Here is a 24,041-nt window from a genome sequence, read left to right as displayed (position 1 = left end):
CACCCCCACCCCATTAAAGAGGAAGGGATCAGCTGCAATGTATGGGCCTGGGCTGCAGGTGCTGGGAAGTAGGCTTTGTAAAGTGATGTGTCCTAGGAACCCCGAGTGGCTGGCAGATTGCTGGGAAGGTGCGAGGCACTCAGGGAAGGAGTCCAAGTGGGAGAGAGCGTTCCCAACACTGGCGGCAGCCTGTGTTGGAGGAGATGGTGGCCCCAGGTACTTGAATCAGTCTTGTTCAGACAAACATAGATGAGATGTCAGGCTTAAAAAGAATGGGGTATGGGAAACCATTTATTAACCAGACAAATGCCTTGGACTTGGCTTCCACTGCCAGCCCACAGGTCAGCCACTCTTCAGAACAGTGTGCAGAAGAACTGACCGGAACACTTGAAAAAAGTCTTATGATCTTGGCCCGTTCTGAACCCAGTGAATTAAAACATCAGAGCTCTCTGATCTTAATGAGATCCTCACGAGACCTGGCTGTTTGGTCAGTTTTGGAAACCACTGCCCCAAGAAATACAGTCACCATAGTGGCTTCCTGCCTCCATCTAGGGATTACAGAGCTGTTTCAACACTGGAAGTTAGGGTTTCTTTATTCTGTGGAGGCCCCTCCCCTGCTGAGGTAAAGAGGTCCTCCTTCACTGTAAAGTGTCCGGCTAAGTAATCCCTCTCAACTAACTAGTGCTCCCCTAATAAAACATGCTACCTTTCCAAATCTTCCCTGCACATCCTAGGTCTTGCTGACCTCTGGGACTTCAGGAAATGGGTCTGGGCTGGAACAGGTCCTGAGGATGGTCAGTCTGAGAGGTGCTGGCCAATGATACCCTGAGGGGGACATGTGTGTCTATGGGGTTGGGCAGTTTTTATTTCTGTGCGTGTGTGCGTGCGTGCGTGTGTGTGTGTGTGTGTGTGTGCTTATGTGTGTGTAAACCAACTGACATATCTTGAAATTCTCCACATCCTTCTGTAGAGGCTCACTTCTTGCATCCCTCCCCTGTCTGTGCCAATGTGTCTCCCCTCTCTGAAAAGCATCAGCTCTGGGTGGCTGCCAAGACTCTGGGGGGTGGGGGGAAGCTGGATGCTTGATTCTGCACAAAAGGTCCACAGGAGCCCTAAGCTGTGGGACACTGGGGCAAGATGGTTGAGCATAATCTTCCCCTGTACAGGACTTAGATCGTATGTCATCCCTGACCTCCCGTCCCATTCCTGTCCTTACTTGGCTACCAGTACCCCCGACCCCAAGTCTCCAGCACAATATCTGTTTTATTTTCTTAGCGGTGATAGCTATTGAATATCATCTTGGCCATTTACTTAAGTCAGTATAGCAAAGCCATTAAGAGAAAGGCCTCTGGAGCCAGACTGCCTGGATTCAAATTCAGCCTCCATCACTTTGCAGCTGTGTGGCCCTGCCCAAGGCGTGTATACTTTCTATGCTTTGGTGAGAGTGGGATGATATTAGTGCTCACCTCAGAGGATTGCTATAAGGACTAGATGGGCTGATACAAGTTAAACAGTCATGATCTGCAATAATGCCATCCAAGCATTAGTCCTATCTGTGCAATTATTACAGGGCTATGGCATTCACCTCTGCAGTCCCAGTGCCTGCAAAGGCAGAAGCTACATATACATGCAATTAATAACTGTGTTCAGCTAATAAACGAATGCCAATGAACAAATCTAAATCGTCTCCCTAGCTGTATGACCAACCCCTTCCTCTGAAGCTTAACACAGCTCCAAGCTGGATTTAAGAGAGAAGGCAACAAAATTCATGTCCCCTAGTAAGTAAACGGGTGTGCCTGGCTGATTAGCAGGGGCATCCTGCTGCAGATGCTGTGACCTCGTGCTGCCCCCTGCTGCTTGTCTCTGAGGGAGAGCCAGCAAACCCAGACACAGATGCCAGGCCGAGTGAGCCACTGGCATTTCCTGAGCCATTGCCTGCAACTTGGGATGTTCTTGCTCCTTCTCTCTACCTTTGCCCTGGTTGCTATATTCACTCCAACTGTTGGTTTGCAGAATCATATCCAGATGCAAAGTCCCTTTGGGTGCCCACAGGTCTTCAGCATGCCAGATTCCAGTAGTTCTCACTGACCAGCAAGACCAAGGCTCTAATGGAAGTCACTGCACCCCATTTGTTTCCCTTCCAAACCTAGAAGGTGAGCTCTTCAGGGCATGACCCATGTGCCACCTCCAACCTGCTCCCTATCAGCCACTTGGATCCCTGAGCTGACTTCTAAATCCTTTCAAGATAGGAGCTCCTCACTGCTCTGAGGCTGGATTGGGAGGCTTCTTCCTGGGCTCCCTCATGGACTTCCTGTGCATTTCTCTGAAGTCCACATTTTATTTTCTCAGAATCAACAAGGAAATAATCTGTATTTTTCTCTGAATAGGATTCTTTCTGAGAGGAAGACAAAATGTTTACTTGTGGTTTTTGTGATGACCTTACTTCCTGTCAAAAATGTAGAGGGCCACAGGCTGCAGACCTGTAACTAAGGACATTTTAGGGATGCTGCCTGGGTCCCATCAGACCATCAGCAGTAGGTGGACATTCCCAATGAGCTTTAAAGAAGATAACATTGTTATCCCACCTGCTGTAACTCTGTGGCAGCAATGTCCCTGCTTCTTGCCCAGCAGCTCAGCTGACAGAAGTCTCAGGATTCTTGTGGAGGCCCTGGAAAGGACTCAGTGATGAGGCTCAGTGGCCTTCCCTTTGTTCTGTCCTTGTAGTTCTGCAGGGCAGGGCCCTCTTAAGCACTACACTTATGGATGGTGAACACTGTCCCTTTCTTTCTCCATGTCAATGGCACACACGGGTAACCAGCTACTCCCTTTACTGCCTGGCTAAGACCTTAGAAACCATTAAACCCTGAAGTTATTATCAGGGGATTTGAGATGGTCTGTGCGAACACACTCATGTTGTCCATCTTCCCTTTGTTCCTGAAATGCCCAACTTCCAGTTCCTGTAAGAACCTGTGGCCACTGCAACCACAAAGGTAGTACCAGATGCCAGATTCCAACTTGCCAGTGAGACCCCATTCCCTAGTGAGAACATCCTCTGGGGGGGATCACTTGGCCCAACTGTGCTACCTGTCCCTTGTGTATGGAAGGAGGTCCTGGTCTGTCTCTCCTAACCTGGTAGAATCCGGTCCACAGGTACTCCCAAGGCAGGAGTCAGGAATGGTGGTGGTGGTGGTGGTGGTGGTGGTGGTGTGTGTGTGTGTGTGAGTGCGTGTGCGCGTGTGTGTGTTTGTGTGGCTTCCTTATGAGATGGACTTGGAGAATGCGGAGGTGGAAATAGCCACCTGTGCCTGAGATAGAGGGAGACAGTTTTGCCTCTCACTCACTGCTATGGGGTCATTCTTTTTGTTTGTTTGTTTGTTTGTTTTTCTTTTGGTACCTGGGATTGAACTTGGGTCTTTGTGCTTGTGGAAGCAGGCACTGGAACCACTGTGCTAAATCCCAGGCACAGTGGGGTCATTCTTAAATAAAGCACCAAGGCCACTGGATAAATTCCAGAGAGGAGAAAAGAGAACCATTTTCCTCCTCCTTAGCCAAACAGCTACAATCTCCTGGAGCTTCAGGTGAAGAGGTGTGGGATCTGACCCGAGGACACAGGGGAAAAACAAAGGATATGTGGGGATGCCTGCTGAATTCCTTCAGTTCTTGCCTCTTTCAGTCCCAAGGAATGCCAACAAGAAGGCAAATATTCATGCTCATATCTGTGCCTCTGGCTCCTTTCTCATTGCTACTGCTGAGGGTCTCTGACTTATAATGGGTTGACTTACGATTTTTCAATTTTATGATGTGTGAAATCATACTTCAATGTTGAATTTGTATCTTTCTCAGACTAGTGATAATTGGGAATGATGATGTCTTGAGATGGCTCGATGAGTGGCAGCCAGCCACAGCCTCCAGTTAGCCATGCCATCCTGGCAGAGGCAAGGGGTACCTCGTCTTGTGTGCCAGCATCCCATCAGGGCTGCACAGGCCTTTCTGGGTGTGTATAAGACATTTGACACTGTTCTAAAATAGGTTTTGTGCTAAATGGTTTGGCACAAATGCAGGCTGAAGGAAATGCTCTGAACATGTTGAAGGTGGGCTGGGCTAGTTGTCAGGGTCAGTAGGTTAAGTGTATTAAGCGGATTTCAATTTATGTTTTTAATTTACAAAGGATTCTTGGGGGATGTAACACTTTTGTAATTCGAGGAGCATCTTTACATGTTGGTGAATATTTTAATATATATATTTGTCAGGACATATTTTTTGAATTAAATTTTTTAAAAGTCTGGTTTCTGGGTTGATTTATCATTTCCACTGGTTTTATATTTCATTAATCTCATTTCAATATATTTTTTTTCTTTTTTGTTGCTTTAAAATATTGTTTTTAAAAGGTGAGCACTTAGTTCAACTATTTTCAGCTGATGCTTTTTTGTTTTTTAAATTTTCAATAATATAAATAAAGTTATATATTTTCCTGAGTATAGCTTTAACTGTGTCCCTTAGATTTGGGGATACTTACTATGGTTTAATATGTTTCTTTAATCAGTACTAAGATTGAACATTTATCCACTGGTTATATTTCATTAATCTCATTTCAATATATTTTTTTTCTTTTTTGTTGCTTTAAAATGATGTTTTTAAAAGGTGAGCACTTAGTTCAACTATTTTCAGCTGATGCTTTTTTGTTTTTTAAATTTTCAATAATATAAATAAAGTTATATATTTTCCTGAGTATAGCTTTAACTGTGTCCCTTAGATTTGGGGATACTTACTATGGTTTAATATGTTTCTTTAATCAGTACTAAGATTGAACATTTTTTCATGTTTCAATACTATTGACCATTAATATTTGTCTTTCTATGAATTTTATCTCATTCTTGTTCCATTTTTCCCTATTTAGATATTTATCATTTTCTTGTTGATTTATCAGTTATCTACATTGCAAATATGCCAGTATTCTTTTGTGTTTTACTTTTCAGCAGAGAAGTTTCATATGTTCCTTTGTAGTTAAATATAAAAAATATTATTGCTTTGAGTTTCCCTTTCTAATAGCACTTTTAGATAGATGTTTTCCCCTGAGAGTACATAAATCATTACCTATATTTTCTTCTGATTTTTATTTATTATTGTTATTATTTTCAATGCTGGGGATCAAACCAAAGACTTTACCCATGAAAGAGAAATTTTACCATGAGCTACATTTCCAGCCTTGATTTTAATATGTAACTAAAATAATCTGATTTTACTTTTCCTCTAAATGCTTAGCAGTTTGATATAGCATTATTAATCCACAAATCATTGCTTTCCTGTAATTTTTATTTTTATCTTATTTTTTAGACTTTTAACTTTTCTGTCTATTCCTATGTTATTAATATACTATTGCAATTATGTTAGCTTTATGAAATCTTTTAACATAAGATGGGACAAGTCTATTCTATAAATGTTATTTTAAGCAGTTTCCTTGACTCTTCTATGATTCATTCTTTCCTAAGAGCTTTGCACTTGTTTCATGAAGTCCTCCACAGACTTAATCCTCGTGATCATTTTTTCTGTGATTATTTGTGAGGAAGTGCACTGTTTCTACATTCTCTGGAGGTCAACACCCTCTCACCTTCTTTCTATTTTCTCAAGCTGTACCTCCAGCTGGGGCTGAGGCTTGCTCAAAACCCCCTACTCCATCTCTTCTCTTTTTTTTTGCTCTGAACCTTCCCTCTGGCCTCAGAATGTATTTGTTTGTCCTGAGGTTGCAACATGTCCCTTCAGCCCTGGCCTGACCCCAGCCACTTACACTTGAAATTAAGTATTAATAGAATTAAAAAAAACAAATATGCAGGAGGACTGGAAGTGAGATCACTGTACTCCTACCTCAGATCAAAGGGCCTGGTGACATCTTAAAAATATTTTATGCTAGCCAGCCCTACAATCAAGACTTCCAAGCAAGAATTAAGAATGCCGTTCACTGGACCCTTTCAGTTATTCACTCCATTCACTCTACTTGATAAGTACTTGCTTAGGAAAGTCCTTGTAAATTCCTCTGTGACACAAAGGTAGTGCAGCCTGTCATCAGAGAGCACCTAGAGACTCTTTAAGTAAGCAAAGGTCAAATCTGTCAATATTTAAAATGTATCAGGTCAAGACCCCCAAATCTTACTGTAAGTCAATGTGGACCAAGCCCAAGGGCAGTTGCCTTCCATGTGATTGCTCTGGGTGCCATATGTTTGATTACAGAGGCACTGTATAGCCACCAATTGTCTTGCAATCACTATGCCTCAGAGGAGAGGGCATTACAGAAATATGCACTGGTCCTTATCCAATCACTCAGAAGTAACACATTGTAGTTCCGTGTCTACCTTCATTTTTCATTGAAATATTGGGGCAAAACAGTAAAATCTACCATAAGATTCTTGCTATTAGCCATATGGAGGCCTAATAGTTATAGATAACTACAGTGGACTGTAATAAAGTGTGTCCTAGTCTCTGAGCAACTTGGGGATTGCACAAGGTGTCTGTCCTCTATGTTCTTGATTGAAAGCTCTTAGAATCCATCCATTCACTCTACATCTACATGTTTAGTACCTACAAGTATGGACATATTGCTGGAACAAAATCCTACAGGTTACTTCTCTGTTAAGTAGGGGCATGTAGGGCTGTAGGATCTACAAGAGCATAACTAGCCATTTCCATCTTTGTATCCAGTGCCTAGATAAACATTTGACATCTAAATTAACAGTTTGTTTCCTCTAGTACATACACAGTTTCCTTGCTCTAGTGTATATAAAATGTAGTTAACTTGAAAGCTCAAGTACATCATTAAATTACTAGAAGGTAAGAGTGGTTGATGATTTCTGGAACTTAAGCAACTCAGTTGTCAATGCTGTACATCAAGGGACTTCAGAACAAAAATCGGATTCTAATAGAAAAGCAAACATCAGCAAGCTCTTCATTGACTGTTCACTATGGGATGTGGGCTGATTTTGAGAAGGAGAGTGGCGAACCAAGAGGAAACTTGAGAATATACTATTAAACTGATCAGAGGCTTCCCACTACAACTTCTTGAAAGATTCCCCTTCCAGATATGGAAGGAAGCCAGCCACTCCCATAATGTCACCTGGTACTCATATCTCCAGACAGCACAAGAATCAGAGTGGACCCAGGCTAATATTGTGGTGGGTGGACACTGTCTCAGATCTTGGTTGAACTTTACCCATGTATGTTAGTACAGGATACACCCCTGTCCTCAGGGGCTCAGTTTAGGACTTGAACTTCTGAAACATTTGCTTCAGTCTTCTCTTTAATCAGAATCTATCTGCAAAACCCAGATGGCCCTTCTTGCCATCATGGGACAAGCAGATGCTGCTAGATTTAAAGGTTCTTTTTTAGGGGATCAGTACCAGATCTTCACACTATGGGAGATTATTTTCTTTTTTACACAGTTTGGCTATTCTTTCCTTCCCCTTCAAAAGAAACAGCGTTGGCATAAGTATTGGGGTGGTGGGTACTGATCAACAAAGATCACCATGACTTTCAATGGCTCCCAGTTGCCATACTGCGCTATAGGGTACCATGCCCCAAAGCTTAGTTGACTGAACCAGAGCTGAGCACTGACATAGAAAACTCATTTCCACAGGAGTTTCAAACTGATAATAAATAAGTTCTCACTTCTGTGGCATGGCTTTGTTTATGCTCCCTTACTCCTTCTTGAGCTTATTCAGAATTCAGCTTCAATTTATAGAAAAATGCTTTTGCTTTGGCTTAAAATACATACAGCTGTTTCCTTTTACTTGTAAAAACAAGAGGCTTCCTGAGTGTCCCCAAGTGTGATCTCTATATCTGGGAATTGTTTGTTCTTTATTGCACAACAGATTTGTATTTCAGAAGTGCCAGGATATGGGGACTTTTGCAGTAAGAGGAGAAAGTTTTCAACAGAGATCCTGGGCTGCAAGTGGCCTGGAAGTGTGGCTTTTGTTTCTGGAGATGCTATATGGCTTCAGGACTTCTAGGAAGAGGGGTGGGATTTGGAAACCCCATCTAGAAAGAGCAGCACCCTTGGTCTTTGGGAACAAAGGAGAGAGTGGTTTCCTGTTTCAGGAGGAAGTAGTTGAGCCTCCTTTTCAGGCCTGTGGTTCACCCACGTGCCATTCCCACTTCTCAAACACAGATGTTATTTAAGTAACTTTTTGCAATGTTGTGTCAATAAAATGAAACAAATATTCAGGAGTCTTCCAAAGTACAAGCTTTGGGATCCAAAAGGCCCATTCATGACACAGCTCTAACTCAGCCATTCAGAGTGTCCCTGTACGAGTCCCCTCCCCTCTTTGTGCCTTGGTTTCAGTATTGAAAAAAGAGGATAATGAATTAGCTAGATTTATCTGTGAGGCAGAATCGGAAAGAAGATTGCTGGAACTGTCAGGCAAAAGAGGGGTTGGGGTGATTTGAGCCAGGCCAGACACCTTCTGCTCCTAAATTCCTTGAAGTGACTTTAGAACTGTGATCTGATGCTCCTGTGCTAGCAACAGAGCTGCAGAGCTGCTGGGCAGATGGATGAGGAGGAGCACTGTGTGCAGCTTCCTCAGCTTAGAAAGAAGCAGCCACAGATGCCTCCAGCTGTGAGGCACCAGATGGCAGTGAGAGAAGTTTGGGCTTCAGAGAGGGTCCTGAACATGGATTTACACGCGGGAGTCATCAGCACATAGATGGAATGGGAAGTGGGGTGTGTGTATGTGCTCATCTTGTAGTGAGTGTACAGAGAAAGAAGCAGAGCGGAGCCTTGGTGCTCCGCCACCAAGTGGTCAAGCAGAGCAATGAGAATGAGCAAGGGGCTAAGGAGCAGCCTGAGGTTGATAATCAACGCAGGCACAGCGGTGTCCCTGAAAGGCCAGAGGAGGGAGAGTTTGAAAGAAGAAGGAGAGGCCAACTGAGCCAGATGCAGCTGAGAGTTGGTGAAGGAGGAGGGCTGGAAAGGAGTCATTGGGTTTTGTTACAGGTATCACGGAAAGTGACTTTCATTCCTTGCACCTGAGAGAGCAGGTGGCCCCTTCTCTGCTGGGCTTCACTGTGGGAAGGTATTTTGCATTTTACTCTGAAAGACATCTGCAGTAGTCCTTTCGGCTGCTCTCAGCTGGCAGAAGTCACCTTTTTATTAGGATGTTGGCAGCGCACAGGGTCTGGACCAAGCACTGAACCCCCAGTGGCTCAGAACTCGCAGATCACGAGGAGATGCTCTCCACAAGACCTGTCATTCCACTTGCCGTTGGTGAACATCTCCACACAGTCTTCTGCCCCGCCATCATTGTTGGGCTCCCCAGGGGCCCAGTTGGAAAAGACCATGGGCTCCCCTGAGGGGTAGATAAATGTGCCCTCCTTCTTGGTGTCTGTCAGGCTCAGTAAAGCAGACTTGTTCTGCGCTTCAATCAGCTTCTGCAAAGCAGCATTCTCTGCTGCAGAGCGTGGGGAGGGCAGTTGTCCACCAGCCTGAGTACACATCTTCTGTGCCCCTTCAAAATTACTTTCAGAGCCCACTGTCTTGAAGATCTTGTCCCCAATACTTTGGCCACTGGGGAAGAGCTCGGCTGAAAGAAGGAGAGTCATATTAAGGCTGATCAGAGCTCAGGGGGCTCTGAGATCTCTGTGTTGTGACTCAAGACTTCCCGGGCAGGGTGTCTGGGCTCCAGGAAGGATGTAAACAAGATATTGATCCAGAGCAGCCCCAATACCTGAGAGAGGGTGCAGTGGTCCCCTGTTCACAGATGAGAGCATGGGAAGGCAGAGAAGTTGAGCAAGCGGTCCCAAAGCACGCAATTATCAAATACACAGTTAAGGACACCTTGTCCAGTCTGACCCCATTGCCCAGAGATGCTGATTTGGTGTCAGCCCATATCATATGCCAGGACTGATTTTTCAGTAGCTATGTAGAATTGAACTGCTTTTCCCAGGGAAATGATTCCTGGCCTGAGCCCATTACTGAGAATATGAAAAGCACAATGCAGTGACTCCTTTGTTATCCCTGTTACTCTAATGTTGGAGCATTAGAGAGGGTCTATGCTGTGTGATGAGGAGAGGGCACAGGATAGATTAAGGTAGGGCATCTGAGGTTGTTGTGTGTCAGTTTCTGCTCAGGTCTAACCCAGGTGGTCCTCTTGGTGTGCATGTTGCTGATGCCCCTGCCAGTTGGTCTACACTGGAGGTGCTGGGGAGTCAGAATGAGAGCATCTGAGATGTGCATCTGTGTGGGACAGTATGGGGTGCCAGAGAGAGCCCTAAATGGGAATCAGAAGACCAGGCATTAAGACCTACCCTGGTTATGACTGTTCGGTGGAAGAGACAAAGCCACTTCCCTTCTAGGATTTCCAAGTCCTCATCTCTCTAAAGTGAGGAACACTTCACAAAAGCAAAAAATGTCCAGCAAGTCTTTATTCCAATCTGTCCTCATTACTGTGGTTTTGGATCTATGCATGGAAATCTACAAAGGACGCTAAACTATGAAGGCTCCAGAGAGGGCTGTGCTCCTTGACTTAGGCTGGCAGAATCCAGGCTGCACCCTAATTCACTGTCTATCGCTGAGCATCTTTAATAAAGACTGTGGGGAAGATTCTCTGTGGGCTCAGGACAGCACCCAGAGAGCCCTAAGCAAGGTCAGTGCAAGATTCATGCATCCTTACTGGGTTTATCTTCCAGGTCTTATGGGGGTAAGCATATGCCTTATGCTATGTGAATATGTCCATGTATTCATCCAAAGGCCTGTAGGAGTCCTTAAACAGGAGGTTCCACTTTTTTTGAATTTGAAAAATGACCTTGAGCAGTAGGATATAAATAACTCACATGCTTAGCTTTCCAGTGATGGAACACTAGGCAAAAAACAGTTTAAGGTCCTCCTGAATGTGTGTGCCCCTGTATTTGAGCCCATGGATGTAGATGGATGTGGAATGAATGATGATATTTAAGTGCACGTATGTGCGCAGGTTTCTGTGTTAGTGTCAGTGCGCCTATGCAAATGAGTGCATCTATGAATATGTTTGTGGAGGGAGGGAGAAATGCCAAATGCTTGAAACTCTTATCTCTGAAATTGGGTACCTAAAAACCAATCAATCTTATATCCTACCCTAATGAGCGCCTTCATGCTCTACTTAATCAATCAGAAAAGTCTGCTTTTTGGTTCAGAGAGACATGGAGTCAAAATCAGTGTCAAGAAATGCAGAAGGGAAAGTTGGGAACTGAGGTGGATTCCAAAAGTCACAGAGAAGACCTGGGATGTAGAGCTCAGTGGCACCATACTTGCTGCAGGCATAAGATCCTGAGTTTGATCCTGGGTGTGTGTGGGTGGGTGTGGGGGGTCACAGAACATTGAGGGTGTGGTCCTGGATGCCTCACATGCCCAGGATTGTAGTTAAGGTGGAATCTCTGGTCCAGATTCCTCAGTAGTTGGAGGCAGAGCTAGCCCAGCTGGAGCCCAGAGGCAGCCTGGCCCCTGCTTGGCCCAGGAGCACATGGAAAGAGAGATGCTCATTGGCCACACAGCAAGGTTAGGCCCCACTTACCTTGTCCCCTACAGCAGCACCTGAATCCGTGCTGCCTTGGGCTGCACAGCATCATCTCCGGGAACCCCCACACCTGGCCCCCTAATATTGAGATGCACAACTAGTACAGGTTGTCCTTTTCTCTATCACAGGGACAAGCACAGGACAAGTAGGAGGGAAAGTCTAGAGAACTGTCTTGGCATACAGGCGGCCCTGAGATTGGAGAGTCCTCAGAAGCTTGGGAGCTTTCACAGTGTTTCAGCCAGCCTCGTGAACTGGTGAAATGGCCACATCTTCCTACTTGTCACTTGGACTTACTTCTAGATCCTGGAGTACATGACTTCCTTGCTCCAATCCAGTCTTACTTTTATCCCCACTCCAGCTCCAGTTTCAAGGCCAGTTTCAGATATGTCCCCTTTCATTCCCATCCCAGACCCATCAAGCCCAGCCAAAGCTCTAGCCCCAGCTCAACCCCACTCCAAGACCCAGAACCAGCATGGGGCCCAATCTTGGTGCCAGGCTGGACTGAGGAACTTACCTTTCTTATAGTGAGAGAAGGAAGCCTGGAGGGTCTGTAACTGCCTCCGCAAGGCCTCCACCTGCTGCTTCAGAGCAGAGATATCTGCAGGGGAGGGAAACAGCCAGGTGAAGACTTGTCCAGGAGAGTCCAGAGCAGCCCAGAGGCTGGACCTCACGGGCACGGTGTCCAAGATATTGGGAGTGGAGATGGACAACTGGGCTGATTCCAAGCAAGGTCACATCTGCTAACCCAGGGAGCCCCTGTGTACAGGAATTTCTTATGGTTCTGCTGTGGACAAACTGTGCCCTGATCCTCACTGACATGACCCAGATGCCATTTTGACACTAAATTTGGGGAATGGTGCCCCTATTCTTCTAGGTGTGAGTGTGTGTCTGTGAGTGAGGGGTTAAGAATATACATTCCTCATATACTCTCCATCCATTGGGTTATTGGATACTCAAAGCCATCCTATGAGCTGGGAAGGCAGCAGCTGCTCTTTCATGTCAGTTGAAGAAACTGCCCAGATTTGCCTTCTTGTATGCACCACATAGCTTAAGATCAAAGCCTCATGCTGCCCTCCAGCCTTTCCCCAGTCCCACCCTTGTCTTATAGTTAATAGGCTGTCATCCCAGAGGATACACATCCTGAACTGAAGAGGGTTCCTCTCCCCATACCATTCCCAAATGGGATTCCCAGAGCCAGGAGCTACCACCTTACCTGGAAACCCACTTTCACCCTTGGCTCCTTTGTCTCCAGGAGCACCTCTGTCACCCTTCAGTCCTGTGGGTCCCCTGGCACCTGGAGCTCCCTGTGGACCTGCAGCTCCAGCAGGCCCTGGAATCCAAGAAGATCAGGGTTAGCTGGGCACCCATTTTATAGTTTTTGCACATGCTCTGTCCTTATTATCCAGCAGTATGTCCTCCTTACACCAGACTAAGTCCCAGAACACAGCAATCTACCTTTTCTGTGTGTAGCTGTCCCGGTCACCAGCAACTGACTTCCCTGAACAGACTAGTCCTATACAGACCAGAAATGCCCTCTCCCTAAAGACAGACAGTTTCCAGAGCCCAGAGCTGCACTTTTCTTGGGTATAGACTCTTTTATGATTTATATTTAGATACCCTCAGAAGCCTTCTGCACTCATACGTGGAGCTATTAGAAAGTAATAGGACTATGGGGGCTTATAGCTGCCATGCTGTTAGGAGGTGGGGGCTGGTTGGAAGAGGTGGGTTACTGAGGGCTTAGCCTGGAAGAGTTTATCTCCCCTGCTGGCTCCTCCCTTCACTCCCTGTTTTCTGGCTGCCAAGCCATGAGAATCTTTTCCTCTGCCATGCCCCTCTGTCATGATCTTCTGCCTTAGAGCCAGCCAACAATGGATTGAAGCCTCTACAAACATGAGCCAAAATAAACTTTTCCTCCTTAGAGTTGTGGGTGTCGGATGTTGTGCACAGGTGACAAGAAAAGTGACCAAGGCCCAAGTGAATTGGCAATGCCAGTTCTAGGCTCATGTTGTGGAGTGAAGGGTCCGAGTGGGCATGACAAAGTGGACCCAGCCCCAGATCTCCCCATCACTCACCTATTCCCCCAGCACTTCCGGGGGCTCCGAGTTCACCAGGGGCACCTTTCTCCCCTTTAAGACCTGCCAGGCCTCTTGTCCCTGCAGAGCCCTGGACTCCTGGGGAACCTACTTCTCCTGAGGAAGAAACAAATAGGAAAAAATGCTGCTAAGAGTGTTCTCGGCAAGCATCCTCTCCCCATTAGTAGACTCCAGAGTCAGAGAGGGAACCTGGCCAATGCTCCTTACTGCTCGGGGTTCTTCTGTGGAGGATGAGTAAGATAGTGTTAACATCGGGTAATGTGGGAAAGGGGTGCATAGAAAAGCCTTCGCAATATTGATGGTCTCAGCTCCTCCTGGCCATCATGTCACACTATAGAGCACATTGTCATTCCTTCCTCCTTTCTTTTCTAAGATCAGTCACAACCCATCCACCTACCTTTGGGTCCAGCCTCTCCCTTGGGGCCTGGTTTGCCTTGAGGCCCTATGTTCCCCTGCTTTCCAGAGGGACCATCTTTTCCTGCCGGACCAGGCATGCCTGGAAGTCCTGGAGGTCCTGGGGAAAAAGACCAGCTTGGTCAGTGACACTGAACCCCCTTGGCAGTGGGGATGCCTGAAATGAGAGTAATAGTGAAGGTCAGAGAGGCACCCACAGCAGGCCCAGTCTGTCCCAAAATAGTGCTGCCTTCAGAACAGCCTTCGTCTTTTTTCTTGGGATAAGCCCAGCGTGCCTACCAGTTTAGCCAAGGCAGAAGCACCACTTGGAGACATCTGAATTCCACGCCCAGTTGCTCACCACTTGGTCCAGAATCTCCCTTTGGTCCAGGCTCTCCAGCAGCACCATTGTCCCCTTTGGGCCCAACTAGACCAGCTTGTCCAGGAATCCCTGCTGGCCCTACAGCTCCTGGCAAACCTGTAGCAGCAAAAGAAATGGACATAAAGTTGGCCCAAGGCTCAGAAAGGAGCTAGATGCTTCAGGGTCAATCCTGGGCATTCCTTCAGCATTCTGCAGAGCGTTCATATTCCACAGTTACACACCCTGGTCCAGTGGTGAGCTAGGAAACAGGTGTCTGCATCCTCATTTTGAGAGGTGATTTCTAGAGATGAGTTCCTTCCCTTGACAAGTAAGCAATTTGTCAGTATTTACTTGTGTCTGCAGACTTCTTACTTTATATATGCATGTAAGTGTACATTTACATACATGCACACACACACATATATATGTATACAAATGTAAGGAGAACTAATATTTATATCACAATTGGAACCAAACAGATACTCATTCAGTTGTTTGCCCATTTGAACATTTATTTGTTCATGAAGAACCCTAAAAGCACAGAAAACAAAAGTAAAACTTAACAAAAGGGATGACATCAAATGAGAAAGCCGCATAGTAAAGGAAACAATTAGCAGAGTGAAGAGACAATCTGAAGAAGGACAGAAAGCATCTGCCAGATCTTCATCTTACAAAGGGCTAGTATCCAGAATGTACGTGAAATTGAAAAAACTTAACAAGAAGATAAGGAATCCAATTTAAAAATAGCCAAATGATCTAAATAAACAGTTCTCAAAAGTCATACAAATGGTCAACAAATATTACAGTGTGCACAATATCATTAGCCACCAGATAAAAACAAATCAAAACTAAAATGATATTACTTCTCTTCTAATTTTATCAAAAGAAAACAAAAATAACAAATGTTATTGAGGATGTGAAGAAAAAGAACACTTTTCCACCACTGGTAGAAATGTAAATTAGTATAGCCATTATTAAGAACAATGTGGACAGTCTTTAAGAAAACAACTAAAAATAAAATACTAAAACTAAATACTAAAAACAAATACTAAAACTAAAAATAGATTTACCACATGAGCCAGCTATCCTATCTCCGGGTATAAATCCAAAGAAAATGAAATTAGCATTACAGAGACATATCTATACCTCCACATTTATTGCAGCACTATTCATGATAGCTAAGGTATAGAATTGGCAGAGTGCCCTTCAAAAATACATAGGTAAAGAAAATATGATATATAGACACAGTGAGTATTATTCAGCCTGTGATATGCAGCTGAATGGATGGGATTGGAGCATAATATGCTAGGTGAAATAAGCGAGACATGTATGTGTCTCTCTCATATGTGGGAATTAATAAATGTTGACCTGAGCGTAGAATAGTGATTATTAAAGATTAGAAAGGGTGTGTTGGAGGGCTGAAGAGAAGTTGGATTTGATCCAACACTATATGCATGTCTGGAAACATCACACAGAATCACATTAATATGTACAAGTAATATGCATTAATCAAAACTAAAAAAAAAAAAACCCAGCTATGCACATTTACTTTATTAGCACTGGGTAGGATGTGACTATTTGGCACCAGCTCTGGACTGTAAGAGATTTATAATAAACTGAGACAGGGCAACATGCCAGGCAGACAATGTGGAAGATGTTTCCCATCCCATCACAGCAGTCATGGCCCCACACACATGCACACCCTCAGAGTGGTCCTCTCTGAACTAATTTGTACAGAAGAAAGCCTATCTTCCAGACTTGGAAAGTATGTTCCTGTCACAGGAGAGGTAAGGCCTACTTGGGGAGAGAGTTTGTTTGTGATGTGTGTGACCATGAGTTTGCTGGGTGGATGGAAGATTCTGTGCTGGGCACTGTGCCCTGCTGTTGGTTGCAGTCCTTCACAGGAGTGCAGTGGAAGCAGAGGATGACCAGTCCATGGCGTATATCCAGCTGTACACAGGGCTGAAGGGCAGAGATGACCTGCTCTCAGGCTCAGCCTCTCCAGGGTTCCACACCAACCAGGATGGCAGCCGCACAGTGAGCCAAAGGAAAACTGCCACTCTGTAGGAGGGCTAGAGGCCACCAGTTCCTGGCACATGAACTCTGGTGGCTATGAGAGGTCACTCGCCTCAACAGCAGCACACAAGTGTACTGTGACCATATGTCAGCTTCATTAGATTATTAAATGTTTATCAAATTAGTTAAGCACATTTGTGGATGTGTGGAGGTAGATCTTGGAGGCATGGCCTTGGGTACTATTTCTGGTGCCTCCCTGTTCCACTCTGGCACTGTTCCTCTGCTCTGTTTCCAGGCTGCCATGAATTAAGCACTTTTGCTCCACCCCGCTATTTCAGACATTTCGCCTTGGAGCTGCTCAACCATGTTCTGAATTCCTTGAAACCAGGAGTCAAATAAACCATTCCACCTTTAAGTAGGTGCTGGGTATTATGTTCTACCATCATGAAAACTGATTGATACACTGCCCAGAGCACTAGTTTCTCATTCCAGGATTTCCCAGTGATCTAGCTCTGTATCCTCGTGCCACCTGAAGGCAAAACATTATGGTCTGGTACTTTGGCCAGGCTTGAATACCTCTTCCCTTCAATCTTCCATTCATTCACTCATTCCTTAAATAATTATTGAGCTCCTACCATGTACAAGGCTCTGTCCTAAATGTTGGTGTGGCAGAGAACAAAACAGACAAAAATGATCCCTATGTCATGGAGTTTCAACCCTACAGCATAAAAACAGACAACCTAAAATTAAAAGGTATGGCATACAGCACATTAAGTCATAGTAAGTGTCACAGAGATCAAATAACACGCAGGGAGCATTGGAGGTAGTGATGTCTGTTGTAAATGGGGTAGTTGGGAAACAATTCATCTGGAAGGTGGTCATTTTGATTTGGGGGAAGAGTCAGAAGTTGCATAGTGCCAAATCTGGTGAATAAGGTAGATAAGGACACACCATAATTTTCTTTTTCTTACAAGACTGATCTGTTGGAAGGTACTCAGCAGCACCATTCACCAATTTTGGGTCACCCTCATTAAAACACTAACGAAACTGTCCAACAAAAGTGGACAACAAAAGTTAGACAGTGAACCTTCCCAATGGAAGCAACATCTATAAGAAGAGCAATTGACTGGGCCCAGGAGAGAGAAGTCATGTGTGAAAAAGGACCAGAAAGAAGCCAGTGTGGCTGAGCCAAGTGGATATGGGAAGAATAGAAGGCATTGAGAAAAGAGAAACAAGTTTCTTGAGAGTGGTTACACGTGATGTTGTGAAGTATGGGATTACTCTGAGGGAGATAAGGATCCCTGGAGGGACTCTTGATGGACCTTTTTGGACAGGAATAATGGTGGTGGTGAGCTGTAAGGGAGCCGTCCCTGCTGAGGCAGGGTCTGGGTCTTACTCGCTCTTCATGATGTATCTGGGACCTGACCAGAGTGATTCCAGCTGCACCCCCCGTCCATTCTCAAGGATCTCTCCTCTCATGCCCCAACTACCCTATTCAGCAATTTCTGGGCCCTCATGCTTCAAAATCAGAAGAAGTTGTTACAAGTGCAGGCTTCAGGGTGCCACAGACCTACTTGGTTCAGGAATTTAAGGATGCTCCAAGCTGCCAAGGATGTTCTCAGACCTGTAATGAATGAGCAGGGGCAAGGTACCTGCACAGCAAATGGAGATCTTGGCCATACTCCTGGAAGCAAGCTCAAGGGTCCCCCCAGGAATCAATCTCATCTCCCTCTGGGAGCCAGAGAGAGCTAAGAATCTCAGAGAAGCCTAGCTAATTGAGTCCCACCCTTCTGAGTTCACCCCTGGGCAGCCATCCCCAAGTCCAGCTCATTCACATTGGGAGCTCTTTTGATCCATACAGGAAAAACAGAGTCTTTTCTCTTGCCCCGCAAAGCTTAGGGATGTTGCTTATTCTCTCTGCCATTAGTTCCCTTCCTCCCCAACCAAAATGAAAACTCAAAAAGTTAAAGACTAGTTGATTTCTTCATAGCCTGGCCCAGGACCATGTGGTCCTTTAGTTCACTGAATTTTCCTGTAAAGCCAGTAAGACCCAAATCCTCGCCCAGGCTGAGCATAGTATTTCCAGGAACAACTCCCTTATTGTGTTTTGCTAGTTTTGCAATACTAGAGATTGAACTCAGGGTCTTGCATATGACAGGCAGGTGCTCTGCCTCTGAGCTATATCTCCACCCTCAATCCTCTTTTTCTGAGGCAAGGTCTTGATAAATTGTCCAGGCTGGCCTTGGATTTACGATTCTCCTCCCTCAGTCTCCTGGTTGCTGTACTTAGAAGTATGAGCCACCACATGTGGTTGACAATTCCCTTACTTACTAGTACCTCTGGTAACCTCAGAATTCATATAATTTGTTCACCAGGAAGGTGCAACTTTACTTTGAACATTCAATTTGCAAAAGATTTGGCTCAGTCATATGTGCTTGGGTGGCAAATATTATTTCTGTGTCCGTGACACTATGTGTCTTGTCCCAGGGGTTTGCAACTGTGGAGATGGAGCTAGTAGTCAAGCCAATATCTGTCTGATGCAGGAGCTCATGCCCTTTCAACCTTCCAGAATGGTTGTTACTTATACTGGCTATATCATAGTTTTCTTATCTGGCAAAGGAGATTAGTAAATTCCTTGTAAGTCTCCTGATAGAAGAACATGAGCTACTCAAGTGAACCCCCCTGCACAGGGCTGTACAAAGAAAAATGAGCTCCCTCTCTCAACTTGTGAAGTTTTTTAAGGCAAATTATTTTGATTAAGTCTGTGTATGAAGCCCTGGAACCTGCTCTCTTCCTATCCTCCTTGGATATTACTCAAAATATTTAGCATGCTACAAAAGCACCATTTAATGAAAAGGAACAACCGCTAACTGCCAAAATAGGCTCTCAGGGGGTCACCCAGTATCAGTAATTTACTCTGTACTTATTCTTTCTTGGAATAAGGGGGATCCAGGAATCCTAGAGGAGGAGTCAGGTTGGTGGAGTGATTTGGGGGGAAGCACAGTGGGAGTTTAAGATAGACGTATGAGGTGTCATCAAAATATATGGTCAATGTTTAAATTTTAAAAATTATTGCAGTAAAAGACACATTGACATTAATCCCTCTCAAAACACCTCATTTCAAACACCCTTATTTCATTGTTCTTATCCCAAAGATCTGTTTTGTGAGTGTCCTTACCAAGAGTGATAAAAAAATAGTGAATTCTGCTACTGAGTGCCGGCCAACAGGAAGCCAGTCATCCCCCATATTCACTGCACCATGAAACTTCTGGCTGCTCCATACAGTCAAAATGACCATGAGAGAGAAATGTTTTCAATAGATTCAGGACATCAAGGAAGCCACAACAGCACAGCTAAAGACATGCATGAAAGTGGACTTCTAGAACTGTTTCAGAAGGAGGCAAGAATGATGGGTACATGTGTTGGAAGCAGGAGGAAGTGTTTTGTGGAGGATCAGTTGCAGTGTGTCTTTAAGTATAATAAAGTAAGACCATTCTTTTAGACATTTATCATGTGTTTCAATCATACTTTATACATTTGCCAGCTGGTAGAGGAGTGTTTTCCTTGGGGGGAAAAGAAGCCTATCACCAAGTCTTCCATCATTCCAAGGTTCCCCCTCCCAGCTAGATAATTCCCTGGTCCCCACTCTACCTGGATCACCCTTCTCTCCACGAGGGCCCTCTCTCCCATCCCGGCCATCACGGCCAGGCACGCCATTGTCTGTGGGGCTGCATACAACCAGGGTACAGGCGTTGGCCAATGTTGTCTGCTGGTAACTTGTCAATCCAGCTCCTAGGTACCCCAGGGGCTGTGTGAGCAGGAGCAGCATGGAAAGAAGGGGAAGCACCATGGCCTGTAGAGATGAATAGAAAGAGAAAGGACATCCAGTTGGCTCCATGACATTAAATAGAGCTTGACCTAGCTTGTTTTGATCAGAAGTCTTCCTCTCTACCTCCTTCTTCCTTCTATGGGGCCCAGAGCAGTAAGACCCCAAAAGCAATTTAGGGAGGTAAGCATATGGCCTGCTCTTGGAGAGTATGAATTACCCTACTTGAACAGTGACATGGGTCCCTGGGCATAGCAGTGTCCGTCAGTTCTCAGTGGCCCATGAGAACCGTGGCTGTGGTGTAGTGTTCTCACTAAGGCACCTGTCATATCAGGAGGCATTCACTTAGCACCTCTGGGCAGGACCCTTTCCCTTCTGGGCCTCCTTCTCTCTGCCTGTGCCATTGAGGCAGTTGGCAAAGAGAAGACCAGGCAAATGTGTTTCCTCTTCTATGCAGCCATGTGTGGGTTAGCTCCACCAGCAGTTCACACGCTGGTCTGAAAATGAGCCTGAGTCCTGACTGCTTCATGATGTCTGTCCCCAGCTCCAGCTGGGAGTATGGCTGCTTGTATGCCAGACAGTTTATCATTCCTGGACCAGGCACTGACTCCATGGAGAAAGTGCCAGAGGGAGCCCAGGTGAGAAGTTTCAGAGATACTAAATTAGCAGCTGGAGGAACCCAGAGACATCTAGAGATCTGCCCAGACCATATGAGAGGGCATAGAGGAGGGGTTCATGGAGAAAAGGATATGTCAGGTGGGTGGGGTCCCCTGAAAGGCTGGTTTAGGGCAAGAGAAACTATCCATAGGGCAGGGTGGATGCTGGATCAACCCCACATTGAGCATCTGGCTAGATTTTCATCACTGGGGAAAATACCTGAGATAAACCAAGTTAAAAGAAGTAGAAGTTTATTTTGACTCATGGCTTCAGAGGTTTCAGCCCATGGTTACCTGGGCCAGGGGCAATGCAGTGTGTCATGGCAGAAGCACATGGCAGAGGCCTCCTCATCTCATAGCAGCCAGGAAGCAAAGAAAGAGGAACAAGACCAGTGTTCCAATATCCCCTTCAAAGGCATGGCCCCAAAGACCCAACTTACTTCCATTAGGCCACCTCCCTTAAAGGTCACACCACTTCCCAGTAGCACTACATGCTGGGGACAAAGGCTTTAACACATGGGCCTCGGGGGACAGATAAGATTCACACAACAACACCTTTTAAAGAAAAAAAAAACTGTGAAGTTATGAGACTAGAAAGAGCCAGCAGGAGCCACAGAGGTGCTAAAGCAGAGAGCCCTGTGCAAAGATGAAGCAGCTCAGCAGGCTGACTAAGGTGATGGGGGACAGGGGTTTCTGGCCAGGGAAATGCCTCCTTCTCCAGTTCAGTTGCTGGAGACTCTGAGCTGTGGGAAACATTATTTTTCACTGATTTCTTTCTATTTTTAATTTACAACTTCCTTGGGTATACTGAGGGTCTCTAGAAATACCTGGGTGAGCTCACAGGCTAGTAGCAGCTCTTTCATTGCCCTCATTCCAGTCGTCTTAGTCCTCAACACTGAAGGCCAGAACGAGGCCTGAGCAGGGCACTATCCTTCGGCCTGAAGCTGTCTCAACTCTGGGTCCCTTTGATACCGAATCTTGAATTAAGAAAAGACCATAGTCATTCTGTCCATAGGTTCAAGCTGGCACAGAAGGCATCACCATCCATACACTGTGGCATGAAGCAGCTTTGCAGAGTAGCTGTGTGGTTTTCCAGACCTGAGATTCCAAAGAGGGGACTCAGTTGGAGCAGCAAATGAAGCAGTGCTCAACTGCTTTCAGAGGTAGAGTTTAATTAAAAGAGCAATTCTTCTGAACATGGATTAGAAATTCAAAGATGCAATCCAGTGAGCACATTCTAAAAATAAAGACTCAAGGTCACGAGAAACATAAATTTATCAATGTGTCACAGTTGATTGGTACCAGGATGAGTTTAGCCCAGATCTGATAATGCCTGGTCTGTTTCTCCTCCATTGTCCTTTTTTTCTGAAGAAATTGGGCACAGAGTAGGAGCCAAGACAGAAGTTGAAGTTGAATTCCACAGTGCCATCTGGGGTGTCAAAACACATTCATCCACTCTACCCTAGCTCAGGAAGCAAATCTGAACCACAGAAGCTGAATGAGAGGCAGAAAAGCATTTTCTTACCCCACTGTTACCACCACCTCCCATACTCGTGACTCCAGTGCCAGAGCCTAGAACAAGAGCCCAGACCCACCCTTCTTCAACATGAATAGGTGGGGAGGGCAGGCATTCACAGAACAGGGGGAAAACAGAATGAGGCATGGACAGAGACACTCACAGGTTGCTTCCTCCCCAGGAGCTCCAGGAAAATGAATCTTGGCTTAGCAGGCACTTGATATTTATGTCTGCCCTGTAACCTGAGCCACCCAGCTCCAGTTTCCTGAGAACACCTTTGAAGAAGTGGAACAATTTTCTTCCTTGTTGACTCACTCACTCTTATCCCACCTGCCAACTGGACAACTGCCACTGCTATACATGGTTGCCTGTCACACTATGCTTATCCGTCACTTTAGAGTTCACAGAGCACTCTTGGTCCAAGGATGCATCTGCACCTTCCCTGCAGCCCTGTGAGTTAAGCAGCATCACCAGTGTCTGTGTTTTCTAAATGTCCAGGAATCTGGGACCAGAGACCAGGGCATTGCATAATGACCTATGATTGCAAAAACAACTCACATCTACATATCTCAAGAGCTAAGACCTTCTGTGTCCACTTGTCTTCTCTCTTCATCTCAACAGCAACTGCCCAGATATTGTGAAAGAATTGCTTGGTATATTCATGTAAGGGTGGGCAGGGTAAGGGGCAGCATAAGCAGCAACTAATGGGGGCAGTGGCAAGGGAAGCTGCTCCAGGAAGGAGCCATTCTTTTGCATCCTTCTCTAGGATTTGGAAAACCCTTCATGTGCCTTTTGTGGACCTGCCATCCCTTAGCAGTCCTAGGCTTTGCTTTGTTCAGGCCTAGTCTGTCCATTGCGTTAGCTGGAGCTTGCCTTTCACATTGTCCTAGTTAGAAACTCTGAGCTCTTGTCACTCTGTTGATACTATTCTGCAGCCAGCCCTTCACTTTTCAGTGCCTCTTTGGAACTTGTCCATCCCACTGTTACTGCTTTCATCTTTGCTGCTTCTAGATTCTTTGCCTAGCTCCCTATACCGGCAAACCCTTATATCCAACTCTCCCTTTAGGCTGCCCCATTGGTGGTGCTGACTTGCTCCTAGCTTTCAATATTGTTCATCACACCCTTTTACATATTACAGAAGCTATAATACCAAATCTCCCCACTTGGAAGGGCAAGGCCAGTTCTTTCCTATTGAAATTTTTTGAAGCAGGATTCCATAGCAAAGCCACTCTAGTTTTGCTAATAGAGACGTTTTATTATTAACGTAAAGCTGTCCTCACCCTAGGATATTTGTATGTCTCATTGAGCTATGGATCATCATAGAAGCTGCTTTGAACTATTGTTCACTCTCCCCACAAAGACTAGTTATTGGGTCTCATCCTGGTGGCTGGTCTAACCTTTCTAGTTTTTATTTCAGGAGCCTATCCTTTGTCTCTCTTCTTAAGCAGGCCTCTCTCATCCACCACCTCTTAGCTTGTTAAATAAGTTCTCACAATGCCCCGGAGTGCCATTAGAAGACAGATTATGGTGTATGTTTGTTCTACCTTCACATTGTAGCAGAGTCTAGTTTTATTTCTGACCCAATTTATTCACTAATGGCGATGACTGCTGTTTTCCTCAGTTACACGTGCAGATGAGAAGAATCA

General features: G+C 45.3%; 1 protein-coding gene across 1 annotated transcript; it reads right to left on the bottom strand.

Moving 5' to 3' along the window:
• Nucleotides 1-9,152: 9,152 nt before the first annotated feature.
• On the bottom strand, nt 9,153-22,578 carry Sftpd (surfactant protein D). The gene is made up of 8 exons (XM_010629564.3): nt 22,559-22,578; nt 20,049-20,250; nt 14,382-14,498; nt 14,025-14,141; nt 13,607-13,723; nt 12,748-12,864; nt 12,049-12,132; nt 9,153-9,566 (listed from the first exon to the last, which is right to left on the bottom strand). Exons 2-8 carry the CDS (start codon nt 20,245-20,247, stop codon nt 9,190-9,192), a joined length of 1,128 nt encoding a protein of 375 aa, XP_010627866.1. The 5' UTR covers nt 20,248-20,250; nt 22,559-22,578; the 3' UTR covers nt 9,153-9,189.
• Nucleotides 22,579-24,041: the final 1,463 nt, after the last annotated feature.

The sequence above is a fragment of the Fukomys damarensis genome, unplaced genomic scaffold, assembly GCF_012274545.1.
Source record: "Fukomys damarensis isolate Sample0158 unplaced genomic scaffold, DMR_v1.0_HiC HiC_scaffold_1, whole genome shotgun sequence".
NCBI classification, from domain to species: domain Eukaryota; kingdom Metazoa; phylum Chordata; class Mammalia; order Rodentia; family Bathyergidae; genus Fukomys; species Fukomys damarensis.
Note: the sequence above shows the minus strand (reverse complement) of the source record. Positions and strands in the feature narration are given on the sequence as shown.

What these genes read in the sequence shown, in the direction of transcription:
- Sftpd (XM_010629564.3), bottom strand. Translation starts at nt 20,247, where the DNA reads ATGGTGCTTCCCCTTCTTTCCATGCTGCTCCTGCTCACACAGCCCCTG. An exon ending in GGGAGATTCTGGACCAAGTG is followed by an intron (nt 14,142 to 14,381) that starts GTGAGCAACTGG and finishes CTTTTTCCCCAG; the next exon opens with GACCTCCAGGACTTCCAGGC. An exon ending in CTTCTCTCACTATAAGAAAG is followed by an intron (nt 9,567 to 12,048) that starts GTAAGTTCCTCA and finishes TCCTTCTTTCAG; the next exon opens with CCGAGCTCTTCCCCAGTGGC.